The sequence below is a fragment of the Talaromyces atroroseus genome (genome assembly GCF_001907595.1).
Source record: "Talaromyces atroroseus strain IBT 11181 chromosome Unknown scaffold_12, whole genome shotgun sequence".
Lineage (NCBI taxonomy): Eukaryota > Fungi > Ascomycota > Eurotiomycetes > Eurotiales > Trichocomaceae > Talaromyces > Talaromyces atroroseus.
In genome coordinates, this window is record NW_017971444.1 from 120934 (window position 1) to 145443 (window position 24510).

At 48.3% G+C, this 24510-nt stretch overlaps 7 protein-coding genes across 7 annotated transcripts; 2 read left to right on the top strand and 5 right to left on the bottom strand.

Moving 5' to 3' along the window:
• Window positions 1-314: 314 nt before the first annotated feature.
• On the bottom strand, window positions 315-1310 carry UA08_07743 (hypothetical protein; the record flags this gene model as incomplete). The annotated part of the gene is made up of 1 exon (XM_020262965.1): window positions 315-1310. The coding sequence occupies one exon, from the start codon at window positions 1308-1310 to the stop codon at window positions 315-317; it is 996 nt and encodes a 331-aa protein (XP_020117031.1).
• Window positions 1311-1949: 639 nt separating this feature from the next.
• UA08_07744 (hypothetical protein) lies at window positions 1950-9321 on the top strand (the record flags this gene model as incomplete). Its single annotated transcript, XM_020262966.1, has 3 exons — window positions 1950-2153; window positions 2211-8366; window positions 8419-9321. The coding sequence occupies 3 exons, from the start codon at window positions 1950-1952 to the stop codon at window positions 9319-9321; spliced, it is 7263 nt and encodes a 2420-aa protein (XP_020117030.1).
• A 1887-nt stretch (window positions 9322-11208) lies between these two features.
• On the bottom strand, window positions 11209-13125 carry UA08_07745 (hypothetical protein; the record flags this gene model as incomplete). Its single annotated transcript, XM_020262967.1, has 9 exons — window positions 11209-11368; window positions 11427-11599; window positions 11655-12025; window positions 12091-12257; window positions 12313-12375; window positions 12454-12667; window positions 12716-12796; window positions 12861-13016; window positions 13095-13125. 9 exons carry the CDS (start codon window positions 13123-13125, stop codon window positions 11209-11211), a joined length of 1416 nt encoding a protein of 471 aa, XP_020117033.1.
• A 584-nt stretch (window positions 13126-13709) lies between these two features.
• UA08_07746 (hypothetical protein) lies at window positions 13710-15368 on the bottom strand (the record flags this gene model as incomplete). The annotated part of the gene is made up of 1 exon (XM_020262968.1): window positions 13710-15368. One exon carries the CDS (start codon window positions 15366-15368, stop codon window positions 13710-13712), a length of 1659 nt encoding a protein of 552 aa, XP_020117032.1.
• Window positions 15369-15765: 397 nt separating this feature from the next.
• Window positions 15766-17530, bottom strand: UA08_07747 (hypothetical protein; the record flags this gene model as incomplete). The annotated part of the gene is made up of 2 exons (XM_020262969.1): window positions 15766-17127; window positions 17192-17530. The coding sequence occupies 2 exons, from the start codon at window positions 17528-17530 to the stop codon at window positions 15766-15768; spliced, it is 1701 nt and encodes a 566-aa protein (XP_020117029.1).
• Window positions 17531-18793: 1263 nt separating this feature from the next.
• On the top strand, window positions 18794-19304 carry UA08_07748 (hypothetical protein; the record flags this gene model as incomplete). The annotated part of the gene is made up of 2 exons (XM_020262971.1): window positions 18794-18901; window positions 18999-19304. 2 exons carry the CDS (start codon window positions 18794-18796, stop codon window positions 19302-19304), a joined length of 414 nt encoding a protein of 137 aa, XP_020117028.1.
• Window positions 19305-19843: 539 nt separating this feature from the next.
• UA08_07749 (hypothetical protein) lies at window positions 19844-24451 on the bottom strand (the record flags this gene model as incomplete). The annotated part of the gene is made up of 5 exons (XM_020262972.1): window positions 19844-20417; window positions 20484-22064; window positions 22659-22725; window positions 22787-24134; window positions 24197-24451. 5 exons carry the CDS (start codon window positions 24449-24451, stop codon window positions 19844-19846), a joined length of 3825 nt encoding a protein of 1274 aa, XP_020116927.1.
• Window positions 24452-24510: the final 59 nt, after the last annotated feature.

Here is a 24510-nt window from a genome sequence, read left to right on the forward strand (position 1 = left end):
CGAGTAAAACGGGCCGAACGAGAATCCTCCGGAGCCTTCAAAACAAAACATATAACATAATTCAGCTACTATCAATGGACAACTCAAATTACTGGAGCTTAACAGTTGGGTGGCAAGTGAGTCGTGAGGCCTTTGACCGGTGTTTCTGGTTTATCTAGGTTGTGTATTTTCGGTGACAGCAATAATCCTAACCCTGTTTGACAACAGAAAGATGCATGAAGATCAGATACGAAATGCAAAAGCACACAGCCACTTGGGCAACAAAATAACATTGAATAACCTGCGGTCACCATGTTGCAGCTAATAAGTGGTCTTCAAAAAGTTGGCATATCACCCTCTGCAATAACCCATTCGATGGCTTTGACAATTTCCCTGATATCACCAGGGGCTCGTGGCAGGTCGTGTCCCCCATTATGTAAAACTCTGCGAGTCATGGACTCCTTACAGAGCAAAGGCATAATCTTGAATTGAGCTTGCAAGTCCTTGTCGTCTTTCAATCCCGTCGCCTGCACTACCGGAATACGGATACGCTCGCTCATCAGAGCCGGATGAAAGACTCGTGGGATAACTCTATTGTCATGTAACGCAATATATCCCTGTAACGACGAAGCGCTTAAGAAACTCGTCTTCAAGCCAGCTCGAATAATGCCACCAATACTTGAAACAAGAATCCGCTTTCGCAATTCAAAGTCAGGTTTCTGATGTTGCCACAGATCCGGAGTTAAATAGTCCGAGTGTTTGTTTTGATGGCTGACAGTAACTGCTGCGTCTTGCTCCTCTACTGCTTGTTTCAAAACTGAAGTTAAGTAGTCGTAATCGAGTTTGTTGAGGCTTTCCATCTCTTCAGAACAGTAACCAGGGTCTGGACACAAAGCAACCGTTGGCGAGAAGAGAACAGCAAATTTAAATGGTGGATCTGAACGAGGATTTTGACGTTCCAATTCCAAAAGATAAGACATTGTCAGAGCTGCGCCCTGTGAAAAGGCAAAGACGCCATCGAAGGGCCCTTCCTCGTCGATTATTGCGTCTAGGAGATCGTGCGCTTCCTGTAGCTCACCGCACGAGCAGCCGTTGAAGTAGCATAGGAATGGGCCTGGGATTGTCTGCGGAATGGCTATTTTGCGACTATCAATGTCAGGAACGTAAGCGTTGTAATATCTACTCTTACCTGGTGCCCTGTCACATTCAATTTCCCCATCCGCATATACATACTCGTAATGTTCCGGGAGGCTTTTGCACAGAGTAGCAAGCTGGGTTTCAAATATCTGGCTTGAGGTTCCATGGCCGTGAAGACACAGAATGCGGACCATATTGCGTAGCAGTCGCAAGAATAACTGCCAGGGGCCGTATGTATACTATAGAGTTTGAGAAATTTGGGAGAAACTTCTGTGATATACCTACATACATAACAGGTTTCCACTTACTCGAAAAGCTGAGGTCTGTTGGAATCTGACTCCGTCCAAGACAGAAGTACTTTTCATAAGTATTACAAACCGTCCTAAATGCCTTTCCATTCGGACCGATATTCTTTTCGGGAAAAATAGGCCGGCCTAGTAGGAAGTGCCGTGAAAAAGCACCAAATAGGTATGTGTGGCGATGTATATCTCCCATCATCCGTAAAAATAGCCCGTTTATGACTTTACGCCGTCGGTGAATACATGTAATGCATGTTTCGGTTTCTTAGTCGAGGTAGCAAAAGCTCTGCTCTGCGCCAATCACCACCGAGCAACATGCAAGGTACTAAAAATCGTAACTGGTGAAGAAGGGTTCTGCATACTGAAATCCTGGGCTCCTGTGCCCTTTTTTTTTTTTTTTTTTTTTTTTTTCAAGGTGATGAGTTACTCACAGACTCTATTAAAGGGAACGATGTGACCCATTTCTCTGACAGATCTTTTCATTTTTATCCATCAACCCTCAGTCTGTCTACACCATCGCTTTGAAACTACACAATGGTCGATACTCCTAGTGACAGTAATGTGCTCGATGAGCCAATTGCCATCGTCGGCATGGCATGCCGGTACCCTGGAGAGGGTTCATCTCCAGCTGGATTCTGGAATATGATTAGCAATGCTCGCACAGCACACCGTACTATCCCGAAAAGTCGATTCAATGCTGATGCCTGGTATCATCCTGACCCAGACAGGAAGGGTGCTGTAGGTCGCTCTTTGATTGCTATGCTCCTAGAACTTGTCAGTGCTGATGGAAGATAGATGGGTGTCAAAAGCGGATTTTTTATAGATGAAGACCCTTCTCGATTCGATGCCCCATTCTTCTCCGTGACAGCAAAGGAGGCGAGTACCATGGATCCCATGCACCGTTGGATACTCGAGGTTACCTACGAAGCCCTGGAGAATGCCGGTATTCCCATGACGTCTCTACCTGGTTCTGACACTGGGTGCTTTGTTGGATGCTTTACTCAAGATTATTCTCTCATGTCAAATTCCGATATTTTCAACACAGGTCCATATATGGCAACGGGTAACGGGGCTACTATGCTGTCAAATCGGGTTTCCTGGTTTTTTGACTTGCGAGGTCCATCCCTCAGTGTCGATACTGCGTGCAGTAGTACCATGTATGCACTTCACCTAGCGTGTCAATCCATCAAGGCTGGAGAGAGTAAACAAGCCATTGTTGGCGGAACCAACCTTCTTCTATACCCTTACCTCTTTCACTCTCTCAGCAAGATGCATATGATGAGTCCTGATGGCCAATGTCACTCTTTTGATGACCGGGCAAATGGGTACGCTCGCGGCGAAGCAATTGGCGCTCTCGTTGTTAAATCATTGAGCTCTGCCATTGCCGATGGAGACACCATCAGAGCCGTAATCCGTGCCACGGGTTGTAACCAAGATGGTCGTACTCCAGGCATCACGATGCCGAGCGCGCAGGCACAAGCCAGTTTGATTCGGAGCACATATGCAAAAGCTGGATTGCCGCTCACGGAGACGGCATATTTTGAAGCTCATGGAACTGGTACTCCACTTGGTGACCCCTTGGAGCTCTCAGCTCTTGGGGCTACTTTTGGCGCGGCCAGAGAACCAGACCAGACCCCCTTGTATGTGTCCAGCGTGAAGACCAATATTGGCCATACTGAAGGGTGCTCTGCGCTTGCTGGTATCATGAAGGCTGTTCTTAGCATTGAAAGAGGGCTTATCGCTCCAAATGCGGGATTTGAGAACCTCAACCCCAAACTACGACTTGAAGAATGGAAACTTGCCTTGCCACCAAAGACAATTCCTTGGCCTACTACAGGCGTCCGCAGAGTCAGCGTAAACTCCTTTGGATACGGTGGAGCCAATGGACATGTCATTCTTGACGACGCGGCCAGCTTCTTCTTGGAAAACGGAATCTCGGGTAACCACACGACACTTCCATTACCAAAAGCTGAGCGGGTGACTGATGATGGCGACTCTGGCTTCGACAGTAGTGTCATTAGCGACGGCGAAGATGCTGGCTCATTATCTGCCAACAAGCTTTTTGTATTTTCCACGTTTGATCAGGCTGGCTTGGTGAGAACGGGCTCTTCGTGGACACAATTCCTCTCCGGAAGGGTTCAAGACGCTAAAGGGTCAGCTTTAGGTGTTGATGCTGACTTAATTACTTATGCTAACGACCTGGCATACACTCTTTCCACTCGCCGTACTTTGTTTGACTATCGATCTTTTGCGGTAGCCCCATCTCTCACAGAGCTGTGTAGCAAATTAGAGCAGGGCCTTCCGAAGATCCGCCGTGCGGCGAAGAATGACAATGTCATCATGGTTTTTACTGGACAGGGCGCTCAATGGCCAAAGATGGGCACGGAGTTAATCGCCCATCCTGTTTTCTTGGATAGCATCATCAAGACTCAGAGCGTCTTGGATTCTTTGGGCTGCCCATGGAATGCTTTGGAGGAGCTTATGAAGCCCGAAAAGGACAGCCGAATTAACAATGCTGATCTTTCTCAACCTCTCTGCTCTGCAATACAAATAGCTCTGGTAGACTTGCTTTCTTATTGGGGTATCAAGCCAAAGGCTGTCGTTGGACATTCCAGCGGAGAAATCGCTGCGGCCTACGCCGCTCGTGCTATATCTCATGAAGATGCGGTCAAAGTGGCTTACCTTCGAGGCATTTATTCTACAAGCGTGGGCCGTACATTGGAAGGAGTCGCCGGCGCAATGATGGCAGCTGGAATTTCGGAAGAAGAGGCTCAACATTATTTGGACCGTGTTACATCTGGAAAAGCCGTTGTTGCTTGCATTAACAGTCCATCTAGTATAACCCTCTCCGGTGACAAATCCGCCATTATCCAACTCGAGGCCATGATAACAGCGGACAATAAGTTCGCACGAGCGCTGAAGGTACCAACAGCTTATCACAGTCACCACATGTTAGCCATAGCGGACGACTATCTCAAAGCTATGGGCCAACTTCAAATGCAAACCCCTCCCAAAGATTCTCCTTTCATGATTTCATCCGTCACTGCCGGCTTAATTCAACCAGGTGATTTGGATGCCGCTTACTGGGTCAAGAACATGGTGAGCCCGGTACGGTTTGCCCATGCTGTCCAAGCATTGATTCGTCATTCCCCAAGTACACGTGGAAGACGCAGAGCAATTATAAACTACAGTGCAATGATCGAAGTAGGTCCACATGGAGCTCTTAAAGGGCCTCTCAACCAGATTCTGGCCGGCATTGACAGTAAACTAAACACGACAATCACCTATGCATCCTTGTTATCTCGCGGTCAGAGTGCCGAGGCCACTGCCCTTGAATGCATAGGAAAGCTATGGTCTCAAGGGTTGCCGGTGAATCTTCTCCGAGTCAATCTCCAGGAGAAGACTTTCGGTTCTCCGTTGAAAGTACTTTCAGATCTCCCAGCCTATGCTTGGAATCATAGTAAAGAATTTTGGCACGAACCCGAAATGGCCAAGGCCAATCGTTTCAAGAAAGCCCCCAGGAACGACCTTCTTGGAATGGCAGTGGATGTTCAAAATCCTCATCATCCCAGGTGGAGGCAATTTCTCTCTCTCCATGAGCAGCCTTGGCTTAAAGACCATAATATCACAAACAGCGTTCTATTCCCTGGTGCTGGTATGCTCATTATGGCTCTGGAAGCCGCACATGACATTTCGGACAAGAATAAGACGGTCCATGGCGTTGAGTTCCGCGATGTTAAATTTGAGCGCGGCATGGTCATTCCTGAAGACCCTGATCAGTCAGTGGAGACTTCGTTGGAGTTCCAGGCTCACAAGCTTGACAATGAGGTTGTTGATGGATGGTTCCGCTTCACTCTATTTTCACTCCCTCCTGACGGCGAGTGGGTTGAACACTGCTCGGGTCTAATCTCCATTGTTTATAGCGAAGAAAGCGAGGTTGGTGGTAGCACCGAATCCAATCTCGAATGGCAAGAACAGACAGAGGAGTACAAGTCAGTTTGTGCTACCAGTACCAAGTCTATCGATAAAGCAGCTTTCTACAAAAACATGAATGATATTGGCATGGGTTATGGGGCCCTTTTCCAAAATCTGGACAATGCATATGCTGGCCCAAATTGTGGCTACGGCACCGTTACAATTCCAGACACGAAGGCAGCCATGCCCTTTCAATATGAGTATCCCCACTTGATACACCCAGCAACTCTTGATGCTATATTCCATCTACTTTTCATCGGTATCCACTCGGATGAGAATATGACAGATGCAGCTGTACCAATATCCATGGGAAGCATGTTCATTGCAGCAGATCTACCGAAGGGCCCGGGAAACAAATATCACGGCTATGTTTCCGGGCATAAAACCACAACAAGAGAAGGGGTTGGGGCTTTAACCATATCTGACGAGAGCTGGAGTGCTCCAAGAATTATCATTCGAGACTTCATAGCGCGCAACATAACAAGTCCTGATGCATCAGAGACTGGTGAAATCCAACGGAAGTTGTTCACGCAGATTCAATGGATGGAGGATGTCGACTACTTTCAGGGCCCAGAAGCGGAAAGTATTCTGAAAGCCAGTGGGGATCCAAAATCACAGTTGATAGCATGGCTGCAACGGTTGTGCCACAAGTCCTCAGATCTTTCGGTCTTTGTTGTAGGCAATAATGGCGACGAAGGCATGCTTGAGATCGTCCGTCAATTCGCGCCTTTGCCCGGAAGTAGAGGACGGTTTGATCAATGTGTAGTCATTGAATGTACGGAGGATATTCTCAGCCAGACAAAAGGCAAATTGGATAAAGATGACATCGTCACATCATTCAGGGTTGCGGATCTGTCCAAGCCACTATCCGAGCAAGACATTGAACCGTCATCCTTCAATCTGGTCTTGGCCAGTAGGCAGGACGAGTCCATACTGGACAACATCAAATCCCTGGTTAAACCGGATGGATGGTTTATATTCGATGCACCCGAAGGCTTTTTGGACTCTCTTGGGCTGAAACACGCTCTTACTCTTGATTCTGATGCCCCGAAAGAAACCCCAATTGTTATTGCATCAGCAGTGACAAAGGACAAAAATTGCCAGCTAGATGAAGAAGTCGTGCTGCTGGAGCCTAAAGCCATGTCTCCAGAGCTCAAGGCACTAAGAGAACGATTAACTCAGGGACTGAAGAAGATGGGTGCTCGCGTCGAATACGGTCAATTGTGCAATGTTGAGGCTCTTCATAAGAAGAAAATCATCTCTCTTCTAGAGGTCGAGCAGCCTCTTATCATCAGCTTGGATGAGGAGCAGTTGGAACAATTCAAGAGACTGTGTAACTCCAACGTCTACATGCTTTGGACGAGTCGTGCGGGTCTCAATTTCAGCCCAACTACGGGATTTCTCCGCGTCATACGGACTGAAATCCCTCAGATATGTCTTCCCCATCTTGAGATTTCGCTGCAGTTACAGACGGGTTCAAAACAGTTTGCAGATTTGATTCTGGATGCCTTTACAAGGACAGTGCGAGAAAAGAGCGAACAGCTCGACATGGAATATTCTGAGAGGAATGGACAGATCTCTGTTCCACGTCTTATCGCAAGCTCAAGCTTTGACTCAGAGCTTGATATCAACAGCGAAAAGCCTACAGCAGCCATGTCTCGCCTCCAACAAGCGGGTCGCCCTCTGAAATTGACCGTCACGGTGCCTGGACGTTTGAATACTCTGCTATGGATCGATGACGAGGAAGCCATCCAGCCTCTCGCTGAAGAAGACGTCGAGTTCCAAGTCACCAACATTCCGTTAAGCAGGGTTGATTTGGACTGTGTTCTCGGTAACACTTCTACAACAATCATCGGTCGTGGAGCTACCGGGGTTGTCACGCGAGTGGGATCCAAGGTCGTTAACTTCAAGCCTGGCCAGCAAGTTATCACGCTGCAATCAAACACATGCCGCACTATTGTGCGCCAAAAACAAGACCTTGTAGCAGCAGTTTCAATCAGTTCAGACCTTGCTGGTGCATATTTCCCTCTCTCCATGGTTACTGCGGTGCATGCTTTCGAACTGGGCCGTGTTCAAAAAGGAGAAAAGATATTGATCCATTCTGCAGCGGATGTGATGGGCCAGACTGCTATCCAATTAGCGCAACAGCTTGAAGCCGAGATTTATGTCACTGTCAATTCCATTCGCGAAAAGAGTTTGCTCCGCGAACACTACGGAATTCGAGAAGACCATATCTTTAGTGCCCATGACACGACATTTTCTAGAGGTATCAAGCGGATGACGAATGGAGAGGGGGTTGATGTGGTCTTGAACACGATGGTTGGAAAGGGGTTTAGAGAAACCTGGTCATGCCTTGCCGACTTTGGACGCTTCATCGACGTCAGCCTCAAAGCTCGCAGCACGCTTATTGATGTCGGGCGTCAAATCGTCTATCAAAAGATCAATATGGAGCAGCTCATGGACAAGAAACGCCATATCGTGGCAGACGCTCTTAAGAAGACTTACGACTTAGTCAACCAACGTCTTCTCGGCACATTTCACAATCTAACACGATATTCAGTGACAGACACAAAGAAGGCCTTTGGCATGCTTCAGTCTGTTGATCAATATGCCAACGAAGTTTTGGTAGACTTCAACGCTAATGCTCTAGCCCCAATGATCCCTTTCAAGCCCGCTTCTCTAGAACTTGACCCCACGGCGACTTATATAGTTTCTGGGGGATTGGGTGGACTTGGACCAGGTATTGTTTCATTGATGATTGACCATGGAGCGAAACACATCGTCACTATTTCGCGATCTGGAGCCAAGTCCGAGAAGCAACGGGCATATTTACAAGGCTGGCAAGATCGAGGATGTCGAGTTGACGCACTTCGCTGTGACTGCACTGACCTTTTACAGCTTGAGGCCTTAGTAGAGCGGTCTAAGACCGAGGGCTGGAGGATAAAAGGAGCCTTGCAACTTGCGATGGTCTTGAGAGTAAGATGAGCCCAATGCAGAATTGTTATAGTAATCTACTAACAAATAGTAGGATTCACCATTTGAAACCATGAGCTTTGAAAAATGGCAAACCTCTCTTCGCCCAAAGGTTGATGGAACCTGGAATCTCCACAGCCTCCTGCCGAAGGATCTGGACTTTTTCATCACCATGTCTTCAATCTCGAATATCATCGGAAATGCTGGACAAGCAAACTACTGTGCTGGTAATGCTTACCAAGATGCCATCTGCAATTACCGTGCCTCACTGGGTCTCAAGGGCACATCCATCAACGTGGGCCTCATGTCCGACACTGAAGAATATGGGACTAATGAGGAGTGGTTCGGTTTTTTGGAGAGAAACCCTCAGTTTCTGCCTCTTGAACTAAAAGAGAAAGATTTACACTGCGTGCTCGAAGCCTGCATGAAGGGTCATACATCTGACGGCCTTGCCATTCCAACAAATATCATCACCGGTATGGGCGATGACCTGGAACGAGGCCGTGATGGCGTAACACGACCAACAGCTGTCTGGGTGTCCGACCGCAAATTCGAACTCAGGCAAAAGCCTACATGCGAAAAGATATCTGACTCCAATCGCAGTAATGGGTCAACCAACACCCAGCTCAACACCGCCGCCAAACTTGCCGCCGCGACTACCATCGCAGAAGCCTCGGCGGCAGTCGAGCTGGCAATCCGACATAATATCGCTAGCGCCATGACTGCTGATTCCGAGGACGTGGATCCAGAAAAGCCGCTGCATGCATACGGAGTGGACAGTTTGAAGGCGGTTGAGGTGCGGAATTGGGTTTTTAGAGAAATCAAGACTGAGATCAGTGTGTTTGAACTTTTGAGTCAGATGTCGATTGCCAAATTGGCAGTCAAGATGGCAGTCAACAGCCAATTGGTTTCGAAGGAGGTCGCTAAGCAGGGCGGAGAAATAAGTGTATTTGAGTGATTATTGGAAGCTGTTGAAATGTACACAATGTTTTATCGTCTTGACTCTGCATAGCCCTAGCCCTAGCCCTAATTCTGTTCACATGCGGAAGCCAGATGCCACCCATCATTGGCCACCGCTCATGCACCTAAAACGACAGGGGCGTCTGATAAGTGAAATCTATTCGATGATTGTCTTCACGAACAGTCCTAACGAAGCATAGGATGCAAGCCATGTCTAGCTTTTCAGGTCCAGACCAAGCGGGGCAACTCAGCATGCATGCATAGCCATACAGACGTTCGGAGAATATTCACCGGCTCAGACTATCAGATAAGTAAATAAATCAGTTAAATATTCTGTCAATGGCTCTCTCTCCGGATCAGAAACCGGCAGTTAGAAACATAGCCCTACATCGAAAATGGCACCTGCAGAATCAAAAAACACCGCCCTTTCTGCAATAATACCATCCCTTCTCTCTGCATTCGATTCAAGTCGACAGCTTTTCCATCGAATAAAAATCAATGCACGACAGCAATCATCGACGAAGTCAAAACTGGGCAGGAAACATCCCCAAGCTCAATATTCGGCTTGTGAGGGAGAGACACAGGCTCGAAGCGAGCAAATTCAGCTCCAGCATGCACGACAACAGATAGCCAAGACGTACGAAAGGAACTCCGGACGGTATGGGGAGAGGTATAGACATGGTGATGGTATGTATTTATCCAGATGTCCTCCTTTTTAAGATATTTCTTATAAACATGTGTGCTTACCAATACGGCCCCAGACCGAGCCAAGGCATCCCTGAATCACACCCTCCTAGTACTCAACACGGGATTGACGAAGATCATCTCCAGTCTACTCCATCAAGAAACAAACAATAATAACATTACGGTCAGACACGAAGCCAGAAAGTCTTTGTTGAGTCTGTCCGAGAAGTCGGCGAGAGACGCGTTGATGGAGTTGGAAGGATTGAGAATGCGACTAGAGAGTGCAAGCTCGTTGTCTGTGCCGATGCAACAACAGCGACGACAGCGACGGAATTATAGACGGTCAGAAGAGGACAAACAGTCACAAAAAGGAATACAAAGTACTGCTAAAACGAGGCAGATGGAACAGGAGAAGAATGTCAAAAAGATAATAGCATCAGGAAGAAAGATAGTGAACACACCGAAGTCTACAACATCGAGACAATCAATTACGACAGTCAAGACGATAAATGGTAAAAAGCAGCCAAACCACCCCGTATGGGTCCGATCCAAAAAATCATCCACAATCGCACTTGATACAAGGCCAACATACAAACACGCCAACTCTTCTGGCGATACAACAATAAAAAGACCATCCAACAAACCACAGCGTCCAGCTATTGCTCCCTCCTCATCTTCCAATTCCATTTCACCACCTTCCCTACAAGAACAGGACCATCATCAACATCCCACAGCACAACAGCCACTTATGACGACCAACAACCGCCTATCAATCCTCTCCCAAAGTTCCGGGAGTACCAAACTAGGCGAAATTCCCCAACACAAATGGATAAATCCGTGGATTCCGCCTGTGGAGGCTGATGAAGAAAAATATGATGATCAGCAGGAGCCGGAAGTTAATGATAAGAGACGTACTGGGTTGCGGTTTTGGAGAAGGTTGGGTCGTATTGGGGAGCATACTTAGTCAGTACCTTGGTATATAGGCATCGCATGTTATTTACATGTATATCTCCTTTTTGTCCTTTCATCTATTTATTCCTTGATGAAGGTTTTCCTGTCATTTGAGTGGAAGTTTTAAATAGATATCATATAGGTGAACGAGTGATGAATACTAGGACTACCAGAATACATAAATACATTGTCTTTAGATCAATCATAGACCTTCAAGTTATGTCAATCTCAATCTCAAAAGAATATGACTTTAGCAATCACGATGCTTCAACCTAACCCACAAGGGCGGCTTATCCCAAAGGGCAAACTCCCTGGCATCGTCCATCCATCCTCGACTCTCCTCGTCCAGTTCTATCTCAAAATGCCACATCATACGGGCTAGGACAGATCGAATCTCTAAATACGCCAATCTTTGTATACATAATTAGCTAGTCGTTCCACCTTTGAACAGAGAAACAATAAGCTTACCCCTTGCCTATACATTGTCGAGGACCGATTGTAAATGGCTGCAGCACTGCCTTATCATCCCCATGGTATTTTTGGGGCGCTTCTGGCAACCATCGATCTGGGTCAAATGTGTCTGGGGATGCAAAATTGCTGCTGCTGTGATATGCAGACCACTGGTGCACGCCAACAGAGATCTTGATCTCGGTCAGTATTTTCAAATAAGCAGAGAGAGCAGATAGAGAGTCGTACCCCTGGTGGAACATATCTCCCATCTATAATCGCCCCTTCAGATCCAGTTATCCGCGGAAGAGTGGACGGAACAGGCGGGTAACAACGGAACGATTCTTTTATCACAGCGTCCATGTATGGAAGTTTGCCTGAAACGGTGACTGAGCGCATTGTTATATCATCTTTATTGGGAAACTCTTCCCTTACTTCACAACTCAACCGAGTCATTGACTCGGGGTTTTGCAGCAGGTAGAATATCGCTCCTGAGAGCAATGTGGCTGTTGTTTCAGATCCGGCCACGAGAAAGACTCGACAGGTGCCGAGCAGTTCTTGGTAGGAAATTCCATGATTGCCATTGTTATGTCGGAGGACCTGAGGAGTAATTGTTAGTACTATAAGAGTAAACGGGCGAATAGGTGACTTGCATAAGTTAGAAAATCGCTTCGGTCAGTCTCACGAGCGATGCGGGCATCAATTCGTTCCTTGGTGTATGCTAAATGAGCGGCTCTTTTGGCTGAAATTGAAGGCATGAGCTTCTGCAAAATGAAGAAACTCAGTCCGATCACAGTGTACGCTTCTGCAAACCGGAAAACCCCAAGAAGCTTGATGGAGGTAAAGACGGTACTGAAGTTATTCGTCAATTTTTCAGATTGATCTTCTGATTGGGACAGAGACGAACCGCATCCAGTCTGTGTAGTCACCCAGTTCGAGTGCTCCAAATGGCTCACCAAGCGTCAAATCACTAAGATACAGAAGTGTTGCCAAGTTAGGAAGATTCGTTCATCGAGATGTAGTTCATTCCTACAACCATGAAACATACCCAATAATATCGAAGGTGGTAAAATTAAACCACGCAGCTATATTCACCCGGCCCTTTGCAGGTCCGTCGATTTGTTGTTTCAATCGTTCAACCAGAAGATCGAAATACTGCGTCAACAGGGGACTTTGCTCAAGGAGAGCCGTGTCGGAAAAGGCAGGAGCAATGAGTTTGCGCATACGAGTATGGTCAGCTTTGTCAACGACTAAATGAGTCCCTATTAGAGTCTGTTTGTGTCTGCGCGAAGATTCCTATCTATTCATACCTAAAAGATTCCGCGTCTCTCTCTTATAGTAGGATGGATGCTTGTCTAGCTCCGAGCGATCAGGCTTGAAGCCATAAATGTCTAGAGTATACGATAGATGGATTTAGTAATCTATACGCACAGCAAATTGCGTGAAGGTACAGACCTTTCCATGCTTGAGAGGAGATGTAAGACAGCGTGTTGGGAGCTAGTCTGACTACAGGGCCGTATTGATCGTGTAAAGCCCTGGTGTCCTTGTATGCGGTACCTCTCAGTATGGAGAGGGCATTTGGCAGTTGGAAGGCTGCTCTTGTTGTGGGACCTTAATGAAAGCATCAAAATAGAATAATGAGTATGTATTCTATTATCATGAGTACTTGACTCTGCGCTGGGTTCATACCAGGATATTTCCTAAGAGGGTGCACAAACATATTGTACAAAGCACCGCCTATCAAGGCAACGAGATACTGCAGTTATCTATCAGCGAGAGCCTCCTCCAACATGGCATTTGAAAGGCACATGAAAGTAGTTACCCAGCATGCAGAGGCGATGACCAGCGATTGGACCAGCAGCCAGGGATTATGCGGCACGGCAAGCCATTCTAGGACTGCCATCATCAGATAGCGTCGTTGTTCGGATTATATTTCCCTCTTTCGATTCGTATTTCGAGATAGAACACAGCATTGGACTCTGTCAGCAGCAGCTGTTGATGACTCGTGCAGTTGTCTCTAGCAAGACGTTGTCGAGAAGAAAGACTAAGTGAGGCCCATCTTAGCGGTGTTTAGGCCCTAGCACGCTCACGTGGGCCAGCCTGCTTATTCGCTATATCAATCACAAAACAACAGCTTTGTTTAGTGAGAAATAATATATTATCAACTATATATCTGAAATCTAAATGACAATGGGATCTCAAGGCTCAAAATGCAAAAAGAAAAACAGGGAAACAATCAATAAAGTTCAACTATATGCATATACCAACATAACATTAAAATGAAATGATAAAGAAGAATATCATCTACAACTCCTCATGCCAACCATCCTCACGAGGTTTCCCACCCCCAAATCCACCTCGCCAGTATCTCTCACCACCTCTGGAATCATCCTCGCCCTCCTTGCACTGCGGATCCAAGCGATCCTGCACCGTGCCGAAGGGCCAGATGGGGATAAAGCAAGCCTGGTTATAGGCACATTTAGTCTTGCATTCTTTCCACGTAGTCCACGCCAGATATTCAATGAGATTTGTAATACGAGACGTGGCCACCATGAAATCAGTATCGTCTAGCACGCTACGCAAGGTGGAGCAGATACTGTACGACACATCATAGACAACCTGGCCAGCAAGAGACTTGCCTTTGTGCACGTTCTGGCGAGGCGAAAGACGGTTGTTGTTCGGGTTAGCGATGAATTGCGTTGCGCACCGCTCCGTTTCAGCGAGTGCATCGCGCCGACGACCGTCGATAAAGGCGAGGAAAATAGTCGTGATGTTCGCCTGCAGACTCTGCAGGGACTCCATCTCATCCGAAGCAAAGAACATGAGCAGATTCGAGTATTTCGTGACTATCATATCAACGATACTCTGCCAGTTGAACGACGATTCCTCCGTAGTCTCATGCTCCATCACGAACCGGGTGAGGTCATCCCGAATAGGCTGTAGCTCTTCGGTGGAAAAGTGGTTTAATCGAGGCATTTGGTTCTTCCCGCCATTGAACAAATCCAGTTCTTCGTAGGTGAACGCCGTGATGAAATTGTCATAGTTGATCTTGACACGTTCACCACCAATGCCATCAAACCGCGCTGCTATAGAGCGGTAGAAATACCCGCTATTCCCAAACCCGGCAGGAAAAGTCTCATCATCATCCTTCTTCACAGCATTGATACGCACAACGTCTAGATCGCGCGCAAAATCACATAGGATGATTTCAAACCCGGCCTCGGCGCGCAGCACACCATCAATGCGGTCGTTCCAGTCATTTCGCGCGATCTCGCAGCCAATGCGAGCCCGTGCATATTCACCGCCGGGCCCAGCTTGGTGCGTTCGCTGATCGTTGTCGGAAAGGGTAAGATTGCGATCTTGCAGAAAGATGCGATCTCCGGAATCGGTTGTTCCCATATCTGTCTTTCCGGCTGAGAGGCCGTCGATGTACAGCAAGCGTAGGTCTTTGTTGGCAACGTAGGTATGGAGATAGCCCCATTCTTCCTCTTCTTCTTCTCTTTGTCCTTCATTATCCGCTTTATCGCCAGGCAACAGCACCTCTTGCTTGCCCTTGTTCATTTTCTCTTTCCTCATTGCGAAGGGAGGAGGAGGGGGAGGACCACCCGGAGGAGGACCACCACCAGGACCCTTCCCAGGGCCCCTGCCATGCCTTGGACGAGCGAAATTCAGGGCATGCTCGGGCTCAAAGGCCAGCCACTCGGTGCCATTCACTCGGTCCGCAGACTGGGTGCCGTGATAGAACTGTGTGCCTGAAGGCACGCTTGCGAGGTAGAAGGACATGCCGTTGTGGTGCCATGCAGAGCCCCATTGTCGCATGGACGAGTGCAGGGAATTAAAGATGTAGTTTGCATTGCGGACGTGCGAGGTGATGCTGTTGCTGTTGCTGGCACTGCTGCTCTCAATCGGAGTCGCAGAGGCGAGAAGTGAGAGAGTCGCAAATACTCCTGCGACAGGTTTCATGGTACTGACCCTTCTTTTTTTTTGGAACTGACTGTCTTCATGCAGCTGGACAGTCGAGCAAAATCAAAAGGCACGGAGAGTCAGGGCGAGGTTGGAGAGCTAATCTTATCAATCTAAGCATTGCGTGGCAGCCGCGTGGCCCGGTGGGGCAGCACAACAAACAAATTGAAGCAATTCTGCTTTTTCAAGGAACATACGGAGGAGTACCGTATATTATTGTTAAGCCTGTCTTGATTCGATTATCGTAACTATGTATTATTAGGCGCTATATACAAAACTCCAGTTCGCTTGCCGCATAAATCGTCATAATCATTATATCACCGAGTGCTTCACATGTCCACACTCAAGGTCCACATCCAAGTCCAACAACATTAGAAAATCGGCGCAACAAGATAGATCACACCGTGGGAGCTTCGCGCTCGTAGACATCCTTATACGTATCAACAACGCCCTTGTCAACATCCTCTTCAAAGACATTAACTTCCGCAGTAGCAAACTTCCTTGCACTCACGCCCTTCTCAAACAGCGCGTCCAACTCGGCAAAAGTACGACCACGGGGCTCCGGTACACGGAAATAAGTATATATAATGCAGAAGAAGCAAAGACCCGCCCAGAAAAACCCGGCATAATTACTCCAGTTCCATGCAGTCGGGTTGAGCATGTAAGGCGTCAAAACGCCCGTGATGATGCCGACGATATTGTACAGATTCCGGCCAAGTACGACAGTCTTGATCTGCAGACGGCGAGTGGACAGCTCGGACACGAGGGAATAGCATACCGTTCCGACAGAGATCTGGTAGAAGAGAGCCCATATGATCATCATGCAGCCCGTAGCGAGCGCGCCTTGGGTGCGATGCGCCTCGGGGACAAGACCCAAAAACCCCATGATGAAGAGCATGACGTCGAGACCACACAGACCGCAGAGGTAAAGAGTACGACGGCCAATGCCCAAGGACATTAACCCCCATGCACCAAACACGCCGACAATATTGATCGCGTATTGGCCCAGAGCAAAGGAATATGAATCCGACGAGTTCAGACCAGCCTGCTCCAAGAAATAGGTTGAGTAGCTCGAGAATTGGTTCCCACTCAAGTTCTGAATGGCCCAGACCATGCAGACAATTTCGGTGCGGCGCAGATCCGTGCCCTTGAAGCAGTCCAAGTAGCTTGCACCCTTGGTGATTTTCTGTTCGAGCGCGGTAGTGTGTACCATCATGGCAATGGTCTCGTTGGCATCAAAGTCGGTCTCCCTGTTTACGCTCGTCAGGCGAAGGAGTGACTTTTTCGCGTCCTCGACGCGTCCCTTTCGCACGAGCCACCAAGGCGATTCGGGGGCAAAGTAGACACCGATGAACAGAGGCAAGGGCCACATCCACTGCAGAGAGTAAGGAATGCGATATGCCCACTCGCCACTACGGTTCAACATTGCCTTGATGACACCGACACCAATGACTTGGCCGATTCCCCAGCACGTATTGACGTAGCACGTCAGATAACTACGCAAGGGAACGGGACACACCTCAGAGGCATAGGTGATGGTGAGTGTCTGGAAGACGCCCCAGGGGATACCGCAGAGGATCTCGCCGACTAATAGCGTCTGCACATTCTGGGCCGTGAAGAAGATGGTCGTGAAAGCGGCCACCATTGTAAGACACGCCATGACAGTGTATCTATATCCGAATCTTTCCGACACGTATCCGTTGATGAAGAGGCCGAAGATTTCGCCTACGGCCGCGCCGTTGCTCAGACCTGATTGCCACTGTAGCGGGTGAGCATTGGTATACAAGAAGGAAGATGCTCGAGAGGGGATCCTAGAAACTTACGCTGGCAGGCACTTGATATTGTCCATTGGGACCTTCCACGCCATACTTCCTATTGAAGGCGTCAAAGCCGTACAAGTTACCCACGAGACTGATATCGTAGCCCTCCATAACAATACACGTCGAGATGAGCACACTCCAGGCGACAGCCTTCGGATACAATCTGATGCCCTGCATCAGGGTCATTTTGTGTTCCTTATCGGTGGCTGCGCGAGCGTTCTCGAGCAGTCGATCCATGGACGTGGGCTTCTCTAGTAGGTCTCTGTCAATGTTTGTAGCCTGCTTCTCCATGGTGGAGGGCTTGAAGAGCCCATTGTCTGTTTCCAAGTAGGGGACAGACATGATGGCGTCTGCAGACTGTCCCTATCTTACTTTAAAAGAAAAGTAGCCGTTTCCTCCCTTCAAGTCTGAAAGACAGGTAATTGAGGAATATACGTCCAGGACAAGACTCAAGGGGAGAGGACAGCTATAAATGCAGAGAGGAAGCGGACTCGTGGAGGGTTCTCGAAAAGCGGAGAGAGAGAGAGAGAAGGAGACAGTCCAAGCGAACTATTTCTGTGGAGCCCGGGACATCCGCCTTTTTTTCCCTTGTTGTTTTCTGTTTTGTTCTTCCCTACACACGAAATGGTCAGTGATAAATATGCAATGGCAGATACGAGTGCCTCTCCGTGCATGTACCTACAAGCCCATTGTCAAACAATGTCTTCGTTCTCTGAATGTGCACTCGCTGCGTGCGGGGTTGCTGCTGTTGGGAAGGCATACTTTTTTTGGCCTTCCCGAGTCTCGCCTAACCGAAGCGCAGCCCGTAAACAGACTAGCGTAACTTCCCTGCGAGGTGTCCTGACTTCTCCCATGCTGCTTCAAGCCAGCAGCAGCACTTCTAAGCATCAACTGCCCTCCAAACAACAACATCCAAGGCTTGTATATCGCGTGCAAGAGCCATCTACAAACCCCACGGGGTAGAATTAAGCATACTGTCGCTCGAGCCAATCGCAAAACACGCACGCCTCCCTTGCTGTGCCTCTAACGGAAACTGCTTTCCGGCGCGCTCTCCCAAGCATGATCTGCGCGCAACAATGGGCCCCTTTTCCCCGGATTTGGGTGGACATATGGAGTAAGCAATATACAGTACGGAGTACACGGATATAGAGTGTATATGTGATATGTTCTATCTAGATATCAGGTAGTACAGTGCACGACGCATGCTGTACGAGTCGAGCACGCCCGGCGCGGATTTACCTGCGTGCCGGGGCTGACATAAGCGTCTCTTTGGCCAGCAAAGAGCTGGACCAATCATCGCTTGCGATTCAGCAACCAATCAAATTCCCCTCTTTCGACTGGCCTCCGGCTTGGCACGCCAAGACTTATCGGCAATTGGACGTTGTCTGTGATTGGCCCAAACTTGCACATCGCGGCAATTGAGTCTACGACTACATTCTTGTTTTTCCCTCTTCGGAAATCACGTCTAACTTAGGCAGGCAGCTCAGTGCTGAATGAACTCTCTCTGTCGTTAAGGTCTGCAGCCATCAACGTATGCGGGGTCCGGGAGAGTCAATTGTACGTATATTTCGATTCTGGTACTTAGAGATACAGTATAGACTCAAAATGGCCATCCCTCGAATACACCCCGTCTACTCAACGCCCACCTTCTCCGCCCCAGACCCAGACTTTGTCAACGACAAGCTCAAAGCCGAGGAGAACATCATATGTCGAGTAGGCTCATTGATCGTGAAAGTCTCCCCGCACGTAGCCGTCAAATTCGGTGCCCACGTTGCAGTCCAGGAGGCTACGAATATGATCTGTCGCACAGAACACTACAGTTCCACTACCCAATGTATTAGCCTGCTACACTCACGGTCCTATTGATAGGGACCTTGATGATTACGGCAGTCTCTTTGACACATATATATTTATGGACTTTGTTGATGGCCAAACACTTGATTCTGTATGGGCCTCGTACAGTGAAGCTACCAAGGCAGATACATCCCATTTGAAATCGTATATGGAAGATATTCGCAGTATTCGTGAGGATGCGGAATATATCGGCTCTGCGAACCACGGCCCTGTGACGAATATCACATTGGAGAACTATCATGATAAAGGGTCAGGCATCTAATATCGAGTCTCTGTACTTTACATTGTTATTTGTATTTTTATTCGTTTCCTACGCGGCGCCGAGCTAACGTATCCGGTCAGGTCCCTTCACATCCGAAGCAGAATTCAATTATGCACTCATCAACGCCTACGAGGCGGGTTTACCAAAACGCCATATCAGAAAGTATCTCACAGGAATGCTATCCCAAAACAACCAGCACCGCGTTGTATTTACGCACGGTGACTTCTGCGCTCGAAATATCATGGTGAAAGATGGTGTTATTACAAGTATTCTCGATTGGGAGTTTGCGAGGGCGTTACACGTTTGGAGATGGCAGAATGATTGGTATGATTATCTGGAGGATATTCTTCAACCATATCATGCCGAGCGTGTCTTTCATCTATACATCTCACAAGGTGCATGGTGATAATTTAGTTAAAACATGTCACTCTGCAGTAGACATGTCTTTGCATGAATCGAATATAAGAGAATAGACAAATCAACTTTATTTAAACATGCATGGGTATCTAGACTAATCAAAATAAAAAAGGACGCATATACTACTGACTAGTATTCCGCTTCGGGTCCGCGCCGATGTCAATAAGAACTCGCAAATCATTCTCCATCCAGTCAACCGTTCCCGCCGTCAACTGCGCAATCGTCCAGTCGCCGTCATTGTCCTGCGTGACCAGTCCATCAGGGAGCCAGGCCTGGATCCTCCAACCCGTCGTATCGACGTTTCCGTTGCTGTCACAGGTCGACACCGGGAACTGGCCGGACCAGCGATGAGCGATCAGGTTGCAAAGGCTGCCGAGGTCCGGACACTGCTCTGCAGTTACATCAAGCCTGGGGAAGATACGCTTGCCTTCGTACATGACGCTGAACCGTAGAGTAATGGGCGATGTCTCGTGGGAGTGTGGATGGTGATGTTGGTGATGAGGATGATGATGAATTTGCATCGGCCCTGAACCGTACGGAGATTGGTGCATGTCCGACAGATAAGGTACTTGAGATAGGTTGTGCTCACTTGCAAGGCGGTTTGCTTCCTCATGAATATCTTGACCAGTGCCTTGGATTTTGTTGATGAGGCTCTCCTTGATGATGCGGTCGAGGTCACGAGTGACACTGCTTGCACTGTACGTCGAATAATTTGTTTAGTTTTGATACATACAGTGGAGGGAAGAGAAGAAGATTGCTTACAAGTCTGTTCGGGCCGTGGAGTTTGATGTACCGATTCGCCAGCCCAGCTGAGAAATTTCATCCGATGTTAAGATATGTTGGAGATGGTTGGCTCCACACGCTGGTACACACTTCGTCGGGTTTCCACCATGGAGCACCTGGTAATGGCTGTCAACTGCGGCGACCAACCCCCACCAATCTGGTTGTTGCAATCCAGATACCCCCCAGAGAGTATCCAGCTGGTATCCCTGATTATACATGTTATAGGACCTTGAAATTTCATCCCAATCGGTCGAGTAACCATCCAACACTAGCGGCGATAATCCGATCCCCATTTCTGCCCCGGAAGTTGAGAAGACCTGTTGCGGTAAAGGAGGAGGCGGTACATAATGACTGTGAATATCTTGACTATGATGCTGCACAGGTGCGTGAGACGGTTGTTGTTGTTGTTGCGGTTGCGGTTGCTGCGAGTCTGGAGATGTTTTCTCTGTTGCACTTATATTCGCAGGGCTTTCATCCGTCTTTCGTCGCTTACGGTCTTCAGCACTACCGCCAGCAGCAGTGCCACCCGAGCCACCCTTGCGCGTCTCAATTGCATACTGTCTCTGCCGTTCATTAGTCACCATACGTCGAAGTAATGGGATCACAAGCGAAATAATTTTGTGCTGATCTCGAGGCCAAACATATTGACGCGGCGGCATGCCTTCGTTGACAACGTGCTCGCCGAAAAAGCGCTCGCCATATCCCTCAATCTCGAGGAAGTCACGCACGCAGTTCCATAGCCGCAACTTAACCATCTCGGTATCACCTTTCCCACGCTGACCAACGCAATCGCGCCGGTCCGGATAATTTTCGTCCAACATATAGTTCTTCGCGGCTGCCTGCAGATGTAGAAAATTCTCGGGTGAGAGTTCAAGTGAGGCATATAAACGGGACATCGGCGGTCGAGTATATTTCTTATTGTTGGACGGCTGTCGGAACAGAGCAGCTGCAGAATGCACTCCAGCGGCTCGCGCATCAGTCACCGACTGGTTTGGTGCTAACTCTCTTATGTTCAATTCGCTTGTATCAAACGTTTGTTGTTGGTGTTCATTTTGACCGCCTACCCCCGTCAACGCCGGATCGAGGGCCTCATCTCCACGCTTCCTTTTCTTCGAAGCAGCGCGCGACAACCCCTCCTGACCGCCACCTTGTCCGTTGTTGACAAGCGATCCACGAACTTGTCGTCCAGTGCCTTGAGGCGGGGGAGGAGAATTAAGGCTTCCAAATTCCGCCTCCCCGAATCCATCATCTGGTAAATGTAGGTCGGTTGGATAATTTTCGAGGTGGTGGTGGCCTGCGGCAGCGGCGGCGGCAGCAGCAGCAGCCGCCCACTCAGACACGTCCTGACCTGCTGCTGCAGTTGCTGCTTGAACCAGACCTGCTAGTTGATTTTCGCTTGTTGTGTAGTTTGTATGGTCCATGTGAGGGTTGGAAGCAGCGTGGAAGTCGGCGTGTTGCTGCTGTTGCTGTTGTTGTTGTTGTTGTTGCTGCTGAGAGTTCGTGTTTGAAGCCATCCCCAGCTGAATGGAACAGTAAACAACAAAGAATAGAGCGCGCGATCTAAGTAACAAAAATTCTGTTCGATTCGAAGGAAACTAAAAACAGGACTATATTATCAAACTTTGCCCTTATTCGATCTATCTTCGAAGCTCTGCTTCATACGCGCAATGTATGTAAGAAGCGTCGCGACCGCAACCGAATCAATTTCGAGTCTGTCCGTACGAAATCTCACCGGCCGAGCTCAGCGAGCCCGATGTGGTGTAGAAAAGAAGAAGAAAAAAAATAGGAGGTCGGATTTGTTGATAGCTGATGGATCTGCAAATATGATGCGATGTTTGCTTCGTTTGGCAGGAGAGCTTGGGGTGTTTGAAGGTCAGGCAAACTCTGCAAAAAGAGGCGGCGTTACCTAATTGCCTGGTTCAGTCACGTGATATAACGTGTCAGGTTTGGCTGTCTTTTTCTTAAGCCCCAGGCAGCGATCTAATCATCATTATTTCATGTAGGACGCAGTGTACTTTCAATGAAGGTCCGGTAGTATTCAATGACTAAAGTGCCTATACAGCTGCGCATTCTAGCTCATTTAACAGAGCCACGTACTACTTATACGAAATGGGAACTTATGAGAAGAAGCTCTGCATATCTCCGATAAATCACCTAAACTCAGACGAAGCTTCTCCGCGAGCGCCATGGAATACACGCCAAACATGATAGGAGTAAAATACTGTTGAAAATGGCCATTATGTAGAACGGGGCCCCAGTCGATGACCGGTCAAAAAGCATACCCCCCAGTTTAGTCAACAGAAGTATACCAGCTCCACCGTAAAGCGAGTATATTCCTGCAATGCAGCCTTTCAGGTGCTTCAAGTTCGGAAACGCGAGGCTTCCACCCGGTTTTGTGATGAGTGGATCATGTTCAGTGTGCGGATTAATGTCATTATCCTCCTCACGGCCCGACCCTGACTCGGGCTCTCCCGGTGACCTGTTTTCTTGACGACTGCCGTGAGGCCTGATGCTCAAGACACCATTGCTAAGAATTCCCAAGCTGCAGACAATAGCTCCAATTTGGCTGATTCCGATAAAAGTCACAATGACAAGGACGCTACCACTTCCATCTGGCCCTTTGAACTGTGGGCTTGTTAGCAGAGGGAAAGCCACATATCCTATTACGCCAGAAAGCGCAGCGCAGATAAGCGGTAGGTTGTACCGACGCGATCTTTCCGAAAGGTAACCAAATACTGGGGCTGTAAGCAAAGCTATCAACTGTGACACACCCGTCAAGATCGAGGCCAATATATATGCTTCCGGGCAGGACTTTTTAATGTCACCAAGGCCACCTGAAGGCGCGTCTTCCACATGTGTCGTATGGCACAAGCCTGATTTTCGATAGTAGTGGTTGACAAACAACGGGATGAAAAGAGAAATGGCAACTGAAGACGCCCGAGCAACGAGCCCACCGATGTAGCCTAGGCAGATTTCAGGATGTTGGAACCCAAGATAGAAAGCACTTAGAAGGTCTTTGCCATAGTTAACAGTTGTTCTTGGCCGGGGATTGAAGTATTCATCATCTGCTCGCACTTCCTGCCACAGCGACTGAATGCACTTCTCTCCCTCTCCGGCCAGATTCCGGAGCCCAAAGAAACAAGCAATTGCAACAAGGAATGCCACTGCTGCCACAACATAGAAGCTTTGTCGAATGGATTGGGCTGGCGATGAACCGGAGTTCTCGAAATACGCTGGAAGAGGTAAGAACACAGTAAGCGCAATCAATGCGCCACAGCCTGCGAAAAGCCCCACGAATCCAGCTAGTCGAGAGGAGGATGAAGTCGGAGAGGTAATTTGTTCCGTCTCCTGCTCCTGGGAACGTTGCCGTTCGAAGAGAGACGGCGTGATCGTTACTTCGGATGAAAGAGATGGTCTCCAGGTGTGCCATGATCGCCGTGAATGAGACGAGCCTCCCTGATGAGTATTGCCTTCCGTTACTGTAGGTAGTATTGCCGTAACCATGGTCGAAACAGCTGAGCCTCCGAGGCTGAAAAGAAGCCGTCCAAGGAGGAGTTGCGGGTAAACATTAGAGGCTTGTACGAAGATGACCAGTGCCAGAGCAATGATCGTATAACCGATTGTGCAGACCTGGGTAAGAAGAACACTGGTATTAGTCGAGCACGATTTCGAACTTGAGATCCTTCACTTACATAGCGAACACCTATTTTGTCCGAGAGCAGTCCCCAAGCAGGACAAGCAATCAGTGCCAATAGCTCATCGGCAAACCCGAGCGATCCGACAGCGTCACCTTCGCCTCTCTCAAGCCCAATCAAATCCGTCACAACAAAAGAGACGGAGGAATTGAGGAAAACCAAAAAAGCAATAGAGAAAGGACATACGCCGAGGAGGTAGGTTGCCGTCTGCAGGCGAGATGCAGTAAATAGCGGTGGGTGCTGTGTCGTCATATTCTCGTTGTGTAGAATCCAAACAAAGTAATGGTGAAGATTGAAATACGCAGTCAGGA